We start from the raw sequence: 17,818 nt of genomic DNA on the forward strand, positions 1-17,818 counted from the left end.
CAGACCGACCAGAGCCTCCCCAGCCAGACCCCTTCCTACTCACCCTCGCCTCCTCCAGGACTGACGTCCCGGGGCGGCTCCGGGAGGCACAACCCCTACCGGGCCGCCCCTCCCGCCAGGCCAGGACAACTACAACGGGTCCGGAAAGACCCCACCGCGCTGGAGTTAGCTGAGCCCCTCAGAAGGCCGCCCGGGGCTCTCAACCGTGCAGCCTTCTGGGAGTTGTAGTTCCCATCCCCTGTAACTCAGACGTACACCCGCCCCAGCCCTCTCTATCCCGCAAGGCCCCGCGCACAGAGGCCTTGGCGGACCTTGGCCGTGAGCCTGCCGGGAAAGGGAGTCCTAGATGCCTGATTATCTGTCTGCTGAGAGTTGAGCAAGACTACATTTCCCGGTGTGCTCCGAAGCGGGCACGACCCGGAAGTGGGGGTGCGCGGGGCCTCGCTGGAAGTTGTCCCTGGTGTTCGCCGCTGGAGCTCCGGGTCGAGAGGACGAGGTGCCGCTGCTGGGAAAATCTACCGCTGCCGCCGGCTCCCGGAGCTCAGCCCTTTCCCAGCCCAACCCAAACCAGCCCAACCCCAGCCACCAACACCTGTCCCTGTCGCGGACCCCCAACGCTACCATGAAACCTGCCGTCTTCCTACCCTTACCCGACCTCAGATGCTCCCTGCTGCTCCTGGTGAGTGAGTGAGGGAATGACAGACCCTTCGAAAGACACACAGACGGCCTCCCGCCTTCGCCAAGGGGAAACACTGCTGCTTCTACCCCTGCCGTCCTATCTTTTCCTCCTGTGGCGAGGAGTGCATCCTTCCTCGCAGCCTCCGCTTTCGGCATCCGTGTGTTCGCTTCCCGGCTCGGGGTCCTCGAGGCCTGAGAAGCCACGACCGGGGGTTGGGACCTGTAGACAGGAGAATTAGCTCTTGGGGAGGAACTCATGGGAGGGCCAAGACGGAGGGGCTCCTCCTACCCTCCGGAGCCCGGGGGTTGTTTCAGTGTGGAGAGTTCGTGGACTTGGTGGGGGCACGAGTCGAAAGGACGGGGGATAGACCTACTGTTCTGACCCACCCCCTCTCTTTGGGAAGGGTGTGAAGTCGACAGGTGCTGGGGTCGTGTGAATCTCACTCCAGGGCCCTGAAACGGTGACCAGGTTGGCAGAGCCCTCTGTTGTGGCTTGATGCGATTGGTTGGGAACCCGGAACTGGAGACTGGTTTGGTGTCCACTAAGGAAATAAAGGTTTGAAGGGTGGAGGGTGTGACTACCTAAAGCTTCCCTCAGATCTTGTTTACCCTACCCCGCCTTATTGAAGTAAATTTCTTGTCTATAAGCAGAGTTTCTGATTGAAGAATGACTAGGTCTTCTGCATACAGACATACTCATTTCTTAATTCCCTCACATGCCCAGCTCTATCCCAATTTGTAATCTTTCCTCAATTCTTCTTCCTCCAAAGTACATCTTGAGTGTCAACCTAAGTGATCCAGCCAACCATTCAAATTGAGAAAAAAGGTGGAGGACTAGCCTCATGTGGCAAAATGACATCATTTCATCGGGCTTTTATTAGAATACAATAGTCAAAAACACTTTGATTGCAATAGATTTTTACAAAGTCAAATTTAAGGTGAACATTAGTGATTATTAACTTACAATCACTTCAGAATTTAACAAACATAATTAAGTGACTCACAGGAAGTGTTACAGCTGGTTACTGGCAGAGCTGGGACTAGAAACAGGTCTCTTGACGTGCAGTGCTTATTCTACCATAACGCTTTAAATTTTTAACATTTGTGTTTGAAATAGGGTTTGTTTCCCCGTTTTTTTTTTTTTTCCCTTTAAAATGGCTTGCAGGCCATATTCAAAAGCTGTACACGTAACACGTGGATGTTTTTAGAGAAAAAGTATTATAAAAAACTAAATGGGTGTCAAAAACTTTTGGGGTCTAAAAGTTGTATATAACCATGATAACATTAAATGATAGAAAGTCTTATTGCCACTTTTTATAAGTATATAGCAGTGAATAATTTATGTCTGGAGGAAAATATATATTTTTATTTTCAATGAAAATACATACAATAAACTATACAACACTTCAACAGTTTCTACATGTGCAGTTTAGTGACGTTGGTTACATTCTTCACCTTGTGCCACCTTTGTCAACAACCCTTTCCAAACTATTTCACCATCATTAGCACAAGCTCACTGCTGTTCTAAGTTTCGCATTACCCTTTTGAGTTGCTATTGTCGGTTTCATCACCTACAGATATTTCTTTAAAATAGTGTAATGCTTAATGCAGACATTCTTTTCTAATTAGGCTAAACTATTTGATTCGAAGATAACACAAGGAGATACTTTTGATTCAAGGTTTAAAGATTTCAAGGTTTACTGAGAATTTGAAATTCTGTCTGGAGGAAAATATTTTAACAGTTGCCTACTGTTTCTTGGTGATTTAATTATATATACACTTGATTCATTTTTCCTTCTAGAAGTATTTGAATAATACTTATTAGATGGAGTCCTTGGGCAACGCAGTTAAGCACTCCACTACTAGCTGAAAGGTTGGCAGTTTGAACCCACCCAGAGGCACCTTGGAAGTCAGGCCTGGCAATCCACTTCTGAAAGGTGACAGCCTTGAAAACCCTATGGAGCAGTTCTGCCCTATACACATAGGGTCGCCATGAGCTGGAACTGACTCGATGGCACTTAACAGCAACAATATTATTATTAGAGACCACAAGAACATGTGGTTTCTCTTCTTAAGGAAACTAGATAATACCTTTTTCCTTATCCATATAATAGCCTGGAATCAGTCATCTAGTGCTACTGTAACAGAAATACCACAAATGGATGGCTTTAACAAAGAGAAATTTATTCTCTCGCAGTTTAATAGGTTACAAGTCCAAATTCAGAGCCTCGGCTCCAGGTGAAGCCTTTCTCTCTCTCGACTCTGGAGGAAGGTCCTCGTCCTCAATCTTCCCCTGATTGAGGAGCTTTTCAGGTGCAGGGACCCCAGCTCCAAAGGATGCGCTCTGCTCCTGGTGCTCCTTTCTTGGGGTATGAGGTCCCCAACTCTCTGCTTGCTTCCCTTTCATCTGTTGAGAAATAAAAGGTGGTGCAGGCCACACACCAGGGAAACTCCCATTACATTGGATCAGGGAGGTGACTTGAGTAAGGGCGGTGTTACAATCCCACCCTAATTCTCTGAACGTAAAATTACAATCACGAAATGGAGGATGGTAACACAGTATGGGAATCATGGCCCAGCCAAATTGATACATACATTTGGGGGGGACATAATTCAATCCATGACACCTGGATTTTGAGTTGTCTGCTAGAAATTACTTTTAGGTTACCAAAAAGCAGAAAGGGCAAAAATATTAAGATATTGGAAAGAAAAATTGAAATATTGACTAGAAAAACTACATCAAATACACTTTTCCTGGAATGGTGTTTGGTATTGGAGCTAACTTTAAAAAGGAGACAGGGTTTATTTTGAGCTAACTCATGCTTTTTACAGAAATCTTCCAAATTCTGATAATATAAAGAAGAAGAAAAAAGTTCCTAGTAATTTTACTACCCAGATAACATTTTGTGTATTTTATTTATCTTTCTAGCAAATGTAGAGGAGTAGAAACTTAAAAGACACTTCAGCAAATACCTGTAAAGATTAATGGGGTAGGAAATAAATTACAAGTCAAGTTAGATCCAATTTGAACACAGTGTTTACCAAGGTAGTTTTAATAATCATATACTAGTGATCCAACCGAATGTGGAAATTATAGAACAATATCATAAATATCACACACAAGCAAAATTTTGCTGAAGATCATTCAAAAGCGGCTGCAGCAGTATATTGACAGGGAACTGCCAGAAATTCAGGCCGGTTTCAGACGAGGACGTGGAACCAGGGATATGATTGCTGATGTCAGATGGATCCTGGCTGAAAGCAGAGAATACCAGAAGGATGTTTACCTGTGTTTTATTGACTATGCAAAGGCATTTGACTCTGTGGATCATAACAAACTATGGATAACACTGCGAAGAATGGGAATTCCAGAACATTTAATTGTGCTCATGAGGACCCTTTACATAGATCAGGAGGCAGTTGTTCGGATAGAACAAGGGGATACTGATTGGTTTCAAGTCAGGAAAGGTGTGGGTCAGGGTTGTATTCTTTCACCATACCTGTTTAATCTCTATGCTGAGCAAATGGTACGAGAAGCTGGACTATATGAAGAAGAACGGGGCATCAGGATTGGAGGAAGACTTATTAACAGCCTGCGTTATGCAGATGACACAAGCTTGCTTGCTGAAAGTGAAGAGGACTTGAAGCACTTACTAATGAAGATCAAAGACCACAGCCTTCAGTATGGATTACACCTCAAATAAAGAAAACAAAAATCCTCACAACTGGACCAATGAGCAACATCATGATAAACGGAGAAAAGATTCAAGCTGTTGAGGATTTCATTTTACTTGGATCCACAATCAACAGCCATGGAAGCAGCAGTCAAGAAATCAAAAGATGCATTGCATTGGGCAAATCTGCTGCAAAGGACCTCTTCAAGGTGTTGAAGAGCAAAGATGTCACCTTGAAGACTAAGGTGCGCCTGACCCAACCCATGGTATTTTCAATCACATCATATGCATGTGAAAGTTGGACAAGGAATAAGGAAGACTGAAGAAGAGTTGACGCCTTTGAATTGTGGTGTTGGCGAAGAATATTGAATATACCATGGACTGCCAAAAGAACGAACAAATCTATCTTGGAAGAAGTGCAGCCAGCATGCTCCTTAGAGGCAAGGATGGCGAGACTGCGTCTTACCTACTTTGGACATGTTGTCAGGAGGGATCAGTCCCTGGAGAAGGACATCATGCTTGGCAGAGTACAGGGTCAGCGGAAGACCCTCAACAAGGTGGATTGACACAGTGGCTGCAACAATGGGCTCAAGCATAACAACGATTGTAAGGATGGCGCAGGACCGGGCAGTGTTTCGTTCTGTTGCGCGTGGGGTCGCTATGAGTCAGAAGCGACTCGACGGTACCTAACAACAACAACAGTTAGTATCTATGAAACATTTGTCTTGTCTAACTGCAGCTTTGAATGGCTTACATAACTGATAATTCTGTCCTCCTGGTGGAACCTGCTTACTCAGTATTCCACCTATCTAATAATGTATCCTTTACGTTCCTCAAAGTACTATCTTCCTGCTCCCTCCAGCTTTCCCTCTCAGATTGTAAGTTTATCCCTGCCCACACACAGCCATGGAAAACCCAAGTTCCCACCTAGCCGAGGTAATAATTTTTTCCTTAAATGGCTTGCTCTAAAAAACCACATATTCTTTTCCTACACTTTTTTTTTTTCCTGGAAAATTCAGCCCTAAAGAGCAAGGCCTATTCAGATTTAGTCGAGTTCATAAGATAACTGTAGAAACATATATTCCTAAACTTCTCGAGGCAAATGGCTACCTTTTTCATGACCTTTAAGCACTTTGAAACATACTCTATGCCTAAAAAGTCTTTCTGGAACGGATAACTAAACACAAGCTCAAAGTGATAACTTTTTTCCTGGGCCGTCATTTTTTTTTTTTTTTTTAAGTCAGGATTTTAGAGAATGAATTGTTTTATTGCAGGCTTATTTTAAGAAACACTTCCGTCACCTTTTAGTTTTTTTTAATATATGGAAATACTGTTCCCAGTATGACTTGGGTTGATCCATTAGATGTGTGATTACAGACTTTAGTTCTGAACATCGTATAATCTATGCTACCATAATTGTGGATGATTTAAATGCTGGAGACCATGATGGTTCTCTGCTAAAGCTCCATCTATGTAATATATGAGGAGCCCTGGTGGCACAGTGGTTAAAATGCTCAGCTCCGAACCAAAAGGTCAGCGGTTCAAACCCACTAGCTGCTCCACTGGAGAAAGATGTAGCAGCCTGCTTCCGTAAAGATTAACAGCCTTGGAAACCCTTTGGGGCAGTTCTGCTCTGTCATATAGGGTCACTATGAGTCAGAATCCACTCGACAGTGGTGAGTTTGGTTTATGTAATATTGGGATTGGGAAATTGCTTTCTAATTGTGTATGCTTTTAAGGAGAGCTTCTTGAATCAGAGCAAGGCACCTGGCCAGGTGTATCATGGTATCAGCTTTTCATTTCACTGAGCCGTGATTATTACATGGCAGCTCATAGGGTAAGCTAAGGGTGAATTTCATTTCTCTCTCTGGCTGAGTAATCTGTTACTGATGATTAATTAGCCCTTTTCTGCTTGTCCTTCTATCTGAGATGGGTTTCTTCAGGATTGAAATTGACCATTTCTTACTTAAATTATTTCTTAGCATTGTTCTTCTAGCATTGGTTGTGTACAAGACTTTCGAAAAGGTGAGATGAGATAAGAGAAGTAGGACTAAATTGGAATGAAGTTGACTTATACATCCTAAGTAACCTCTTCTGTGGTTCAGAGATTGGTAACACTCCCCTTCAGTTGCTTTATTGACGATGTTTTCTCATTAATGTATTGATAATTATGTATGTATTGATAATTATGTATTTACAGATTATAAGTCGTTACTGTCCCTAATTGCCCTGTCTGGACACTTGAGACTTTTGCCATTGTTGCTGCTGGTTTGTTCAGTATTTTACAGGAAACCAAGAAAAGTTTGGTTAGATAGAAAGCTAAGTAAATTAGAGAGCCAGGTAGGTAGACATTTATTTAATTAAAACCACTACCTAAAAATAAGTAAAGTGGAATTCAGAGATGTCAGTTTTAGCCATTAATGTTAGTAATAAATATAGATTCCAATCTCCAAGAGATTTTCTCAGGCACATAGTTTTACTGATAACTAGGTGAATTATTTATTCTGTTGATACATCTTGCCCCAAATCAGTGGTTCACAAAAGCAGGCTGCACAGTCGATCATCTGGGGGCACTTTTAAAAAGATGTTAAAGCATGTTCCAGACCAGTTATATCTGTGGAACACAGACAATGGTTTTTTAAAAAAATTCCCCAGATGGTTGCCCCCCGCCACCTTAGTATCTCTTTCTAAAAGGTAAGGATTAAAAGCAAAATAAAAACCAGAATACCATTATCACATCTTCAAATATCTAGTCAATGTTTGGATTTCCCTGATTGTTTCAATTTCTTCCTTTTTTAACTGATTGAATGTTGAAAGCATGAACTGTATAAGATCCATGCATTACAATTGGCTCATATGTCTCTTACAAATCTTTTTTAATCTATAGGTTAACTCTCCATCTAATTTTTTTTTCCTTGTAATTTATTTATTAAGGAAACTGGACTGTCTTTCCTGTACTTTCCAACTTTCTGGATGGTACCGATTGCATCTTTGTGGTGTGGTTTAATATGTTTTTCTGTCCCTTGTGTTTTCTATAAATTTGTTGTTAAATTCTGTGTTTTTTACCACCAAAGTGGTACATAGTTAGGCCCATATGTTTATTTTTTGTTTCATAGTTATGTGAAGCTTACTGCTTCTATAGCAAAATCTATAAAGTTAGTTATAATTAGGGAAGTCTAGCTTGTATATCTGTCTCTCTTTCTAATCTCCTTCCCAATTTTATGGTCTTTCCTTCCCTTTTTTTTCTTAATAAAAGGAAGTTATATGTATTTATGTGTATGTATCTCCTCCCCCTTTGCTAAACCTTTTTATTCATCTTTTTTAAACACTTAGGAGCCCTGGTGGCATAGTGGTTAAGAGCTCAACTCCTAACCAAAAAGTCGGCAGTTTGAATCCATCAGCCAATCCATGGATACCCTATGGAGCAGTTCTACTCTGTCCTATACAATTGCTATGAGTTGGAATCAAATCGATGGCAAGGAGTTTTTGGTCTCCTTTTGCTTAACCTTTTTAAAAAAACTTAAACATTTATTTTAGAGATCAGGATAGAAATATTCCTTATTTCTTTTTAAACTGCTTATTTACTAGGTAGATGTATCATACATAGTTTATTCAACTTTTGTTGTTTTCATTCTTCTATTACAAATAGTTCTGCAAAGAACTAAAATTAAAAAAAAAAAAGTTTCCATCTAGTTGATTCTGACTCATGGAGACCCTGTATATGTCAGAGTAGAGCTGTACTCCATAAGGTTTTCAATGGCTGATTTTTTGGAAGTAGATTGCCAGGCCTTTTTTCTGTGGTGCATCTGAGTGGCCCCAAACCACCTGTTGCAGCCAAAATAACACTGGGCTGTTTGTACCACTTGCACTACCCACAGGCTCCTCTCTGCAAAGAATGCTGTTGTTGTTAGGTGACACCTCATAGTGACCCCATGTGATGTAGTAGAACTGCCCCATAGGTTTTTTTGGGGGCGGGGGGCTGTAATCTTTAGGAAAGCAGATCACAGGTTTTTGCCTGGAAAGAAAGCAGATAGGTCTTTGTTCCACAGAGCCCCTGGAGTACCTTGGTGGGATTCAGTTAGCTGCTATTTATCTTTCCATATTCTTGCTACTGTGTCTTTGAGATAAATTCCTGTAAGTGGAATTGCTGGGGCAAAATGTAAATGCATATGTAACTCTGTAGTTGTTGCTGGATACTGTCAAATTCTTTCTATAGAGATCTTGCCTTTGGGTAGTCTCATTAACAATGTAACAGTTTCCCTATAGCCTTGTTAACATAGTTTAACGTCAAAAGATTGGGTGTTTATTAATCTAATTAGTGAGGAATTGTATGTCAGTGTGTTTTAATTTGCATCTTTTTATTATGGGTGAGCTGCTTTTTTGTATCTAAAGGCCATTTACATTTCTTTTTCTGTGGACTGTCTTCCTGTCTCTGGCCTATTTTCCTATGTAATTGTTGGTCCTCTGCTTTTAGATGCTTGTGCACACACACACACATCTGGCCTATTTTTCTATATAATTGTTGATCATCTGTTTTTAGATGCTACACACACACACACACACACACACACACACACACACACACACACACGGTTTTTAACCCTTTATCTGAGTTGATTCTAAGATGCAGCCAGGGCCGAGAAGCACTAGAATATACTGTATTGTCCATCTGAATTTAATAATATATGTGATGGTTAAAATCTTGTAAAAACCATGGAGACGATGTTTAATTGCTACAGTCGTTAAAAACCTTTTCTTGACTATAGGCCATGATTTGTGATGGCTTTATGGTAGTTCAACCTTTAGATGTACTATTTAAGGAATAAGCATACTTAGGTTACAGTTTTTCTACTGTTGACCATTGCTATGCTGTGTTTCATCTAACCGAGGAAGTAATTAAAAACAGACTTTTCACAGCATTTATTGATCTTTAGTCTATATTTGATTCCACAGAGAGGGCCTGTCTATGCCCCAAACTATAGGAGCTCAATCAATATTATTGGTATTACTTTTTCTGTTTTTCCCCCCATTTGAGTATCTGTTTGCTATCTGCTATGGAAGAGAAAAAGATAATTAAGATGCGTATAATGTGTCCAAGAAATTTATAATTCAGTTGGTGGTAGAAGATGTATATATAATAATTAGAATACCAAGAGGGAAGTGATACATACCCTAAAAACAAAACAAAAACCCCCGAAAACCAAAAACTGCTGCTGTTGAGTCAGTTCCGACTCATAGCGACCCTATAGACAGAGCTGCCCCACAGGGTTTCCGAGAAGCAGCTGGTGGATTCAAACTGCTGACATTTTGGCTAGCAGCTGAGCTCTTAACCACTGTGCTACGAGGGCTCCATGCATACCCTGAAGGTATTGATTTAAAAAAACAAAAAAAAACATTGCCATCGTGTTGATTCCAACTCATGGTGACCCCATGTGTTTCAGAGTAGAACTGTACTCTGTAGGGTTTTCAATGACTAGAAGCAGATTGCCTGGCCTTTCTTCTACAGCACTGCTGGGTAGATTAAAACTGCCAACCTTTAGGTTAATAGTCGAGCGCAAACCATTTTGTGACCAAGAGACTGTAAAGTATTAATAGAAGTGTGTTATAGATCCCTTCCACTCAGAAGTATGGTTTGGGGCCTAGGCATCTTTGAAAAGTCCTCTCCCAGACCTACTGAATGAGAATCTATGTTTGAACAATATACCCAGCTGATGCATGTGCGCCTTAAAGTTTGAGAAGTACTGCTGTAGGTGTTTGGAAGAAGCAGAAATTATTTCTCAATGGAGGAATAAAGTCTTCTTGGAGAAAGATGAATTTGAATAGAGCCTTTAAGAAAGGGTTAGAATGATGGGTTAATTCTCAGTCCTAAATAGAATGAAGAATGAAGAAAAGGACTGTGCTTTTCTTTACCCTTCCTTTTTGTGTAAGTCAAGAGAACTTTAAGATAAATCGAATACCTGTTTGTTTGGCTTTGTTTTTTGAAGGGAAGCCTTGCTGTCTGGCCTTCTGATATGGCCAGATGTCAGAATTGACCTTAAAGAAGCTGACAAACCCTTTGGCCAGTTTTCATTAGAACAACTTATCAGTTTAGCCAAAATAAAAATTGTGGTCTTTATGGATACTCAGCATTCAGATTAACAGTACTAGGTAGCCCCACTCAAGAGAGGAGGAAAAAAATGCTGTTTTGAAGGAGCTTCTGGTATATTGCCTCAGGTCTCGTCAAATTCAGACTGCTTTGATTCTGTTGGTAATATGGTGATGAAGATCCCTTAAGATTCCTTCATATCATTACATAGAACCTTGAACATCATATTTGACTATAATTTTAAGTCACCTGAGTTTGTAGACACAATCATTACTAATAGAGAAAAGCAATGAAAAAAAGAAAAAGGAAGCCATCTCAAAAACATTGTAATAACGTTGGAGCAAAAGAAACTGTAGACTCAATAATAGAATGCCAACCCCCCCCCCCCCATTTCTTAAGATTATCAAAATCTAGTAATAGCCTAGTACCAGGTTTGGTTTTTTTTTTTTTTTTTTGGTGATTGGATTGAAAATATTTTACTAAAAGGTCTTTTAGTAAAATGAATCGGAAAAGTTCTTGACCCTGAATAAAAGCAGCTGGAGCCCTTTTTACCTGAGGGATTCTACTCTAAGTGTCTGTCTCAGTTCAACAGGGCGTAAAGGGGTATAAGAACCATGAGTGGATCATACTCAGCAACGTTACTAAAGTTATAATCTTGTAGCGCTTTGCTGTAAATGTAAATTGATTAAAAGTAAACAAAATAGAAAATTCAGCTCCTCAGCCTGAATAGCCACGTTTCAGTCACTCAGTGGCCTCACGTGCCTAGTGGCTACTCTATTGAACAGTACAGATTATGAAACATTTCCATCGTCACAGAAAGTGTCATTGAATGGTGCTGGTGTAGCTTCACACTTGCTGTCTGTCTCAGAAACTGAGACAAAAGTGAGATAAAGAATGAGGAAGTTTCTTTAAATAGTGATTCAAAGCTTGTGAGAAATATATCCTGCATGAGCAAGGGACAACAATAATCTGGAAAATGTCAGTAGTTCTCAATGAGCACAGTTTTGGCTAATTGGTTGCCTGATAGCAAATCAGGGATTTGGGAGGGCAAATTAGGGAGGCACCAGAGGATACCAGTTAAAATTAGAAGCTAAGAGTTTGAGTGTTTCTATTGATTGTTCTACTAGTTTACAGTGTCACTTAGGACAAGTCACTTTCCTTCTTGAGGCCGTACTTTTCCCAACTGAAAATTGAATGGACTCTGCTGCTTCTGGCTTTGATGGAATGTGACTGTGGCTTGGGGATTGAAGGGCTGCACTTTGTCTCTGTGATAAAATACCTTTTGAGGGCTACATCTTTAGAAATGATATTCAAGGAAATTTTTTAAAATAGGAATGTACTGTACATTTGAGCTAGTAAAATTACCTGTGAAAAGATAGCCTATTTGATATGCTGTGTTTACCCTAGGTTCTTAGAAGGATACCATGCCAGAGCTTAATCTTCTGGTTTGATAAATCTGTAAGTTATTGTGTATCTTTCTGCTTACTTGAAAATGACCCAGAGTTATATGTGCTCATGAGAACAGACTAATATTTAATGTATGCTAACAATCAGTTTTCTAAGAAATTTGATCCAGCTCCAAAATGTGAGGTATAATTTAGTGACGGAGTATAAAAAAAATATGCAAATAAAATGTCAAATGAGTTAAAATTTCTTGACCCTTTGGATAAGATATTCTCACATTTTGTTGTATTTGAGGTTTCAGAAAATGTAGAAGGAAATAGCAATTTTTAAAACTGAACACCACAGCGTTGAAGTCTGTCTCCTGGCTTAAGGAATAACTTCAGTGTAAGATTAAGTGTTGTCATTTAGAGTTACTATGAGAGAAGAAATTTGGACATTCTTAGTAACTTTGGCTTTTATTACTACCATCCTGGCTCAAGTACGGTAAAGTCCAGCCATCTGACAAGCTCACGCTTCTGTAATGACTTCATATTCTTAAAAGAACTAAGAATAAGGAAGGTTTTTTGTTTGTTTGCTTATTGTTTTTATTTTGTTGTTTAAAGTCAGAGTAGTTTCTTAGAAAACAACTACTCAAATTGACTCATTTCTTAAGCTTTCTAGATAGCAGTGATTTTTACTATAAGATTGAATGCTAATTCTCAAGTCTATGATTTGCTTGAAATTAACAAAAGGATCACAGTGTTGCAAAAACTTAGTTCCTTGTTAGTTTAACCTTTGAATTAACAGTTTCAGAGACCCTAATTTTGAATTAGAAATATAAAGACTCCACTACATTTTAGAGCATGTGTTACTTTTTGTTTCAGAAATCATCTAGTTTATTACAAAACCAAAAAACCACACCCGTTGCCCTTAGAGTTGGCTCTGACTCTAGCAACCCTATAAGTAGAACTGCCCCATGGGGTTTCTGAGGAGCAGCTGGTAAATTTTGGTTAGCAGCCGAGCTCTTAACCAGTGTGTCACTAGGGCACAGTGAATTTGATAAGTGTTACGGAAAAAAAGAAAACATAGAGCTAGGGTAAGGAGGATCAGGGATATGGAGGGGAGTTGTCGTTTTTAAGTCTTCTTGAAAAGATAAGCTTAGAAATAGGTGAGGGAGTTAGTCATTTAGATTTCTTGGGGGATGAGCCTTCCAGCAGGGGCATGTGCCAGTGCACAGTCCTTAACGTGAAAGTGCCCCCAGCGTATTCAAGGAATGGCAAGGGCAGTGTGTTTGGCCTACAGTGAAAGAGGAGCAGAGCCTTAGAAGATGAAGTTGAATAGCTAAAACACATTTTCACAAACTGTACTTTTCCTTACTATGTATATTGTTTGCTAATGTTTTCTTTTTTTTTCCTGTGTTTTATTTAAAAAAAAATGCTGATCTGACCAATGAGTCGGAATTGACTTGACAGTAATGGATTTGGTTTTGGTTTTGGATTGATCTGACCAATAGCGTAGAACCTCCTAACTGGGATGCTGGCTGGCAGCATGTAATATTGATCTCTTCAAGCCCGGGCCCTGTTGCCTCTGCTGGGAGCAGCCTTAGCCATTTAACCCAGTGTGCCCCAGTATGCTAAATTAAACATATAATTTTCTATGTGTGACATGATGGGTCACAACCTGCAGTGTGAAAAACACTGTTGTAATAGCTTAAAATGTTGAAAAATTTCCTGACATGTATTTTGATTCCTAAAAGCAGTGGTACAGGAAAGAATAATGAAAAAAGTACGTATACCAACCACTGAAAACATTTTAGAGTATATCCTTCCAATCTTTTTCTGTGCATATTGTTGCAAACTTGAATGGACTTGTGACAATAATGAGTGTATTTTGGGCTCTGGTTTAACCCTGGTGTAGAGTGGTAGACTACTGTTTATGCTGGAATACAGAAGGAATAAGATGCCCACACGTGTACATCTCCATATACTCATAACTTGGAGTTGATTCCTAGCTTGACCACATAGCTTTCAAAAAGTTATTTAATCTTTTTGAGCTTCCATTTTGTCACCTATCAAATGGGGATAATGACCTCTCCTACACAGTTCGGGGAAGATAAAATGAGACCGTTAGTGTATCCATGGCACTTTGTGTACACTTGAACTTTTCTGGTTTCTGCCACATAGTACGTACTCAACAAATGTTTGTGTTTGGACAATTGAATCAGCAAATGAATGATTCAATACATATCCTTTTATTGAAACTCAAATTGTCCATCCAGTGGTGTTAAAAGCATGTGCGTTGTAGTAATGGGCTGGCATGGCTATTTTCCAGCCCCTGTGGTCTCCCTGATCTGAATACTTGTACTGTCATTATTACACTAACAAAAGTGGTATAAAAATGTGATCATCAAGTGAATAAGTTATCTGCTTAGTTCTGGTTTATAATTGTACTTATTATTATGCTTAAATTGTTTGCATAATGATGAGAATAGTCCCTGGAGGCAGCTGTGTTTTGTTGTCTAGGTCACTGGTTTTAAAATTAGAAGAGACCTGGGTTTGAACCCTGTTCCATAACTAGCCACTTAGCTTATTTAAGTCTTACTCATTTAACAAATATTTGCATTTTTACTGTATGCCAGATACTGCAAAGTTTCAGTTTCCTTATTTATAAAATAGACGTGATCATAATTGCTATTTCAGCATCAGAGTTGCTATGAGTAAAGAGAGAATATATGTGTGTGTAACTGTAAATATAAGCAAATGTTATGTTGAAATATTTTGCATACTTAAAACATACATTTTTAGTTGGATTCTTTCCCCAGAATGCTAGGTATGTAATATACATCCCTTTCAGGGAGAATTGTTGTATTATGGAAACCATTCCAGGGTCTGGATTTCCAGGTTAACTAACTATCTTACTTCGGGTTCTCTAGAGAAACAGAACCAGTTAGAAATTAGAGAGAGAGAGATTTGCCAAAATGTTTACAGTCTGGAGGCAGGCCACACCCTAAGAAAACTCTCTTTTCAACTGGTCAATTGAATATTACATTAGATTACATTATGTAGGGTGGATCCATCACATTAGATTACATTGTAGAACAGCAACTAGTCTACTATTTGGCCAAACCACTGGGAACCATAGCCTAGCCAAACTGACACATAAAATTAATTATCACACCAATTAGAAAGTGACTTTGAAACTAGAAAGATCAGGGTTCATTCCTGGCTCTATATCTTTGTAGCTGTGTGATATTACACAAATTTCCTTATTTTTCTGAACCTTAATTTTGTCTTAAAAGTAGAAATAATTATTTTGCAAGGTTATAAGCTTAAGATGTAATGTATATGAAAAGCTTATCATCATGTCAGCATGTAGTAGATACTTTTGAAAGGTAGTGAATAGGAAAGGAAAGTGGTCAAACACAGGTATTTTTACTTCGTGTGACATCATCATTGTGAAATGGAAAAAGTACCTTAGAGGAGGATAGGGCTTGTGCTGCCAACCCATCTGTGCTTGTACTACCTTTTTGACACTCTGAAATGAGTAAATGGGTGAAGATTTTTATTTCAAAAAAGTCCTCCTCTCAATATTAGTGGTTTTTTTTAAAGTACTTATCATCTTGTCTCTTTTTCCTTTGGTTTCTTAAAGTACTTATCAATGTGTCTTTTTCCCCTTGTAAGTTATGACATAGTCTTAGCAAAATAGTGACAAGTGTAATTATGACTGATAGAAATAAAAATCTAACTTGATATGCATTTCTGCTTTTAATACAAAAGCAAATAAATTCCTGTAAGTGTACAAATGAATGTGGGGAAACATGCTTTATGTTCTGCTGTTTGGAAGGTGTCATTTGCTCCACGTACCAAACAAAACCAAACCCAGTGCCGTCAAGTCGATTCCGACTCATGGAGACCCTATAGGAAGACATTATTCCTGTTACTTTGAACCCTCAAAAATATTCAAAAAATACATCTTTGACCTGTGTTTGAGTAGATATTTGGAAAATGATGATGACTCTTTAAAAATACACAATCCTCCAGTTAAATTTAGTAAGGGAAGTATTACTGCAAATATCCGGTCACTGAAAATTCCCCCCCCACCACCAAAAAAAGAAAAATCCTATCAGTGTGGGAGATTTCAAATTGCTGGCTATACAATTTCATTTGTTCCCTTAAACCTAATGTACATCCACCGTAGTTATCCCTTAAATATTGCTTCCAGTGGATATAAATTTATTTAAATATAAGCATGCATAACGTCTACTACTTTTAGTAAGTTTGGGCCTTTAAGCTAAATCTATTTATAGATTTGATGAAAACTGGGGATATAGCAGTCTTTGAATGTAGATGCTATAATGAAGGTATTCAGTGAGAACCTGTTGGCAGATGATAGTTTATGATGGTGGGCATTTCCACCTGGATCTAGAAAAGCTCATCATGTGGTCTTGTTTTTCTAGTATCATTAATACTTATACACATACCTCCTATTGGGAAGATGGGAAGTTGGTTAGAAGAGGGAGTTAAATTGTGCTTTCTAGTCAACAACGCTAAGTTATAAAGACCTCCTTGGTATACACTTGTTATTATCTTGAACAGAAGAGTGGTTTAAGGTATATAATACGATGAACGCTCAAGAAATAGCTTTTAATTCCGAGAAATATTCAGTTTCCTCTTATTTGTAAAATAATCAGGTTTTCAGTCTCTTCTTCATTTGAACTGTAGTCAAGAGAAACCACCCGGGTGTCACTGAAAAAGTTAGTTGTACATAAGGGCATTGTGTTTGACGACTTAGTGAAAGTCTTTCTTAGTTTAGTTGTTTGGGGGATACTCATCTATACTGCTGTATCTTAGCTTCCTTGGATCATCTTTAGCTGTTGATTCTAGTGAAAAATGGATTGTGATATTTGATGAAATTAACAGAGATACTTTACTTTCTGTATTCCCATATGAGATGATTTTCCAACAGTCTATCACTTACTTTGGAATATTTCTTTTGAGTACTAAGTTAATAAAAATTCCTAAGTGTTGTAAAGAGTACTTTTTTTCTTATGTATATGTGTATTAAAATATATGTGTAAATTTATAGGTAATGTTTCCAACTCCCAAAGGTAAAAAAAGATCAGATTTAGAAAGATACTGATAATAAAAGGCAGTAATAATGAAAACTAAAAAAAAGAAATATTCAATTACAGGACCCCTTAGAATATTTTATTTTTTTTTTTTTTAGAAAGTCGACTACCTGTATAATAGTTTCTGATTTAAGAAAGGAGCAAGAATGTCTCTGGAACACATTTTCTTCAAAGAGAAATACAAGACTAGTATAGTTATCAAAGTTTATTAACCCATTGTTAGGAACTGGAGTAGTTCACATCAGTAAGTTATTTTCGGTAATTAAAGCCAACATTGGAACAAGCCAAACACGTACAAGTGTGTGTAATCACTTTTTACTGGAAGTTATCCAGAAGTATACAGAAGCGTTTCTGCTTATGCTTAAGTTCTGAAATGCTGTTCGTTAATGCCTTTGTCCATAATTACAGACTAACACGTCGTACAAGGGATGGTGAATTTCATCTGTTGGTGGCAGGCAGAGTCTGTGTGATTTTGTTTGGTTTGCGTCTGTGAAAACTGAAGCTTGTAGATTGAAAGTTAGTAAATAGAGGAGCTGCTGTATACTACATGTCTGTCAAACATTTAACTTTTTGTGATGCCTAGGGTTTCTCTAGGTAGCAGTAGCCTTCTAACTGTGAATTATACTACATTTTGGTAAGTCTCCCAATCTTAACCTTGTAGCATTTCATACTCTTAACTACCCATTCGTTCTTGAAATGCTGTTCCCCGGGGTTCTCGTGTACTGCAATAGTTCATTTGTGTTCTCTGCCACTCATTCTCTGACTTTCTTGTTCTTTTGGCCTCTCTCTCACTTTTTGGAAAAGGGAAAACGACGTACATTTAAGGGGCAGAAGACAGTAAGGAGATAAAGCAATATTTTTGGAACTGCA

General features: G+C 38.9%; 2 protein-coding genes across 3 annotated transcripts in view; one reads left to right on the forward strand and one right to left on the reverse strand.

The window, feature by feature from the left end:
* The window catches only part of INVS (inversin), a 164,428-nt gene extending 163,992 nt beyond the window's left edge, over positions 1 to 436 (reverse strand). For both annotated transcript variants that reach the window (XM_023545097.2, XM_003407840.4), the window contains exon 1: positions 44 to 436. The gene's annotated coding sequence lies outside the window, so the exon portion shown is untranslated. The remainder of the gene's footprint in view (positions 1 to 43) is intronic.
* The window catches only part of ERP44 (endoplasmic reticulum protein 44), a 93,129-nt gene continuing 75,699 nt past the window's right edge, over positions 389 to 17,818 (forward strand). Inside the window, exon 1 of the mRNA XM_010587799.3 lies at positions 389 to 679. Coding sequence (XP_010586101.1) covers positions 623 to 679 — 57 coding nt within the window. The 5' untranslated portion in view covers positions 389 to 622. The remainder of the gene's footprint in view (positions 680 to 17,818) is intronic.

Source organism: Loxodonta africana, chromosome 9 (genome assembly GCF_030014295.1).
Source record: "Loxodonta africana isolate mLoxAfr1 chromosome 9, mLoxAfr1.hap2, whole genome shotgun sequence".
NCBI lineage: Eukaryota > Metazoa > Chordata > Mammalia > Proboscidea > Elephantidae > Loxodonta > Loxodonta africana.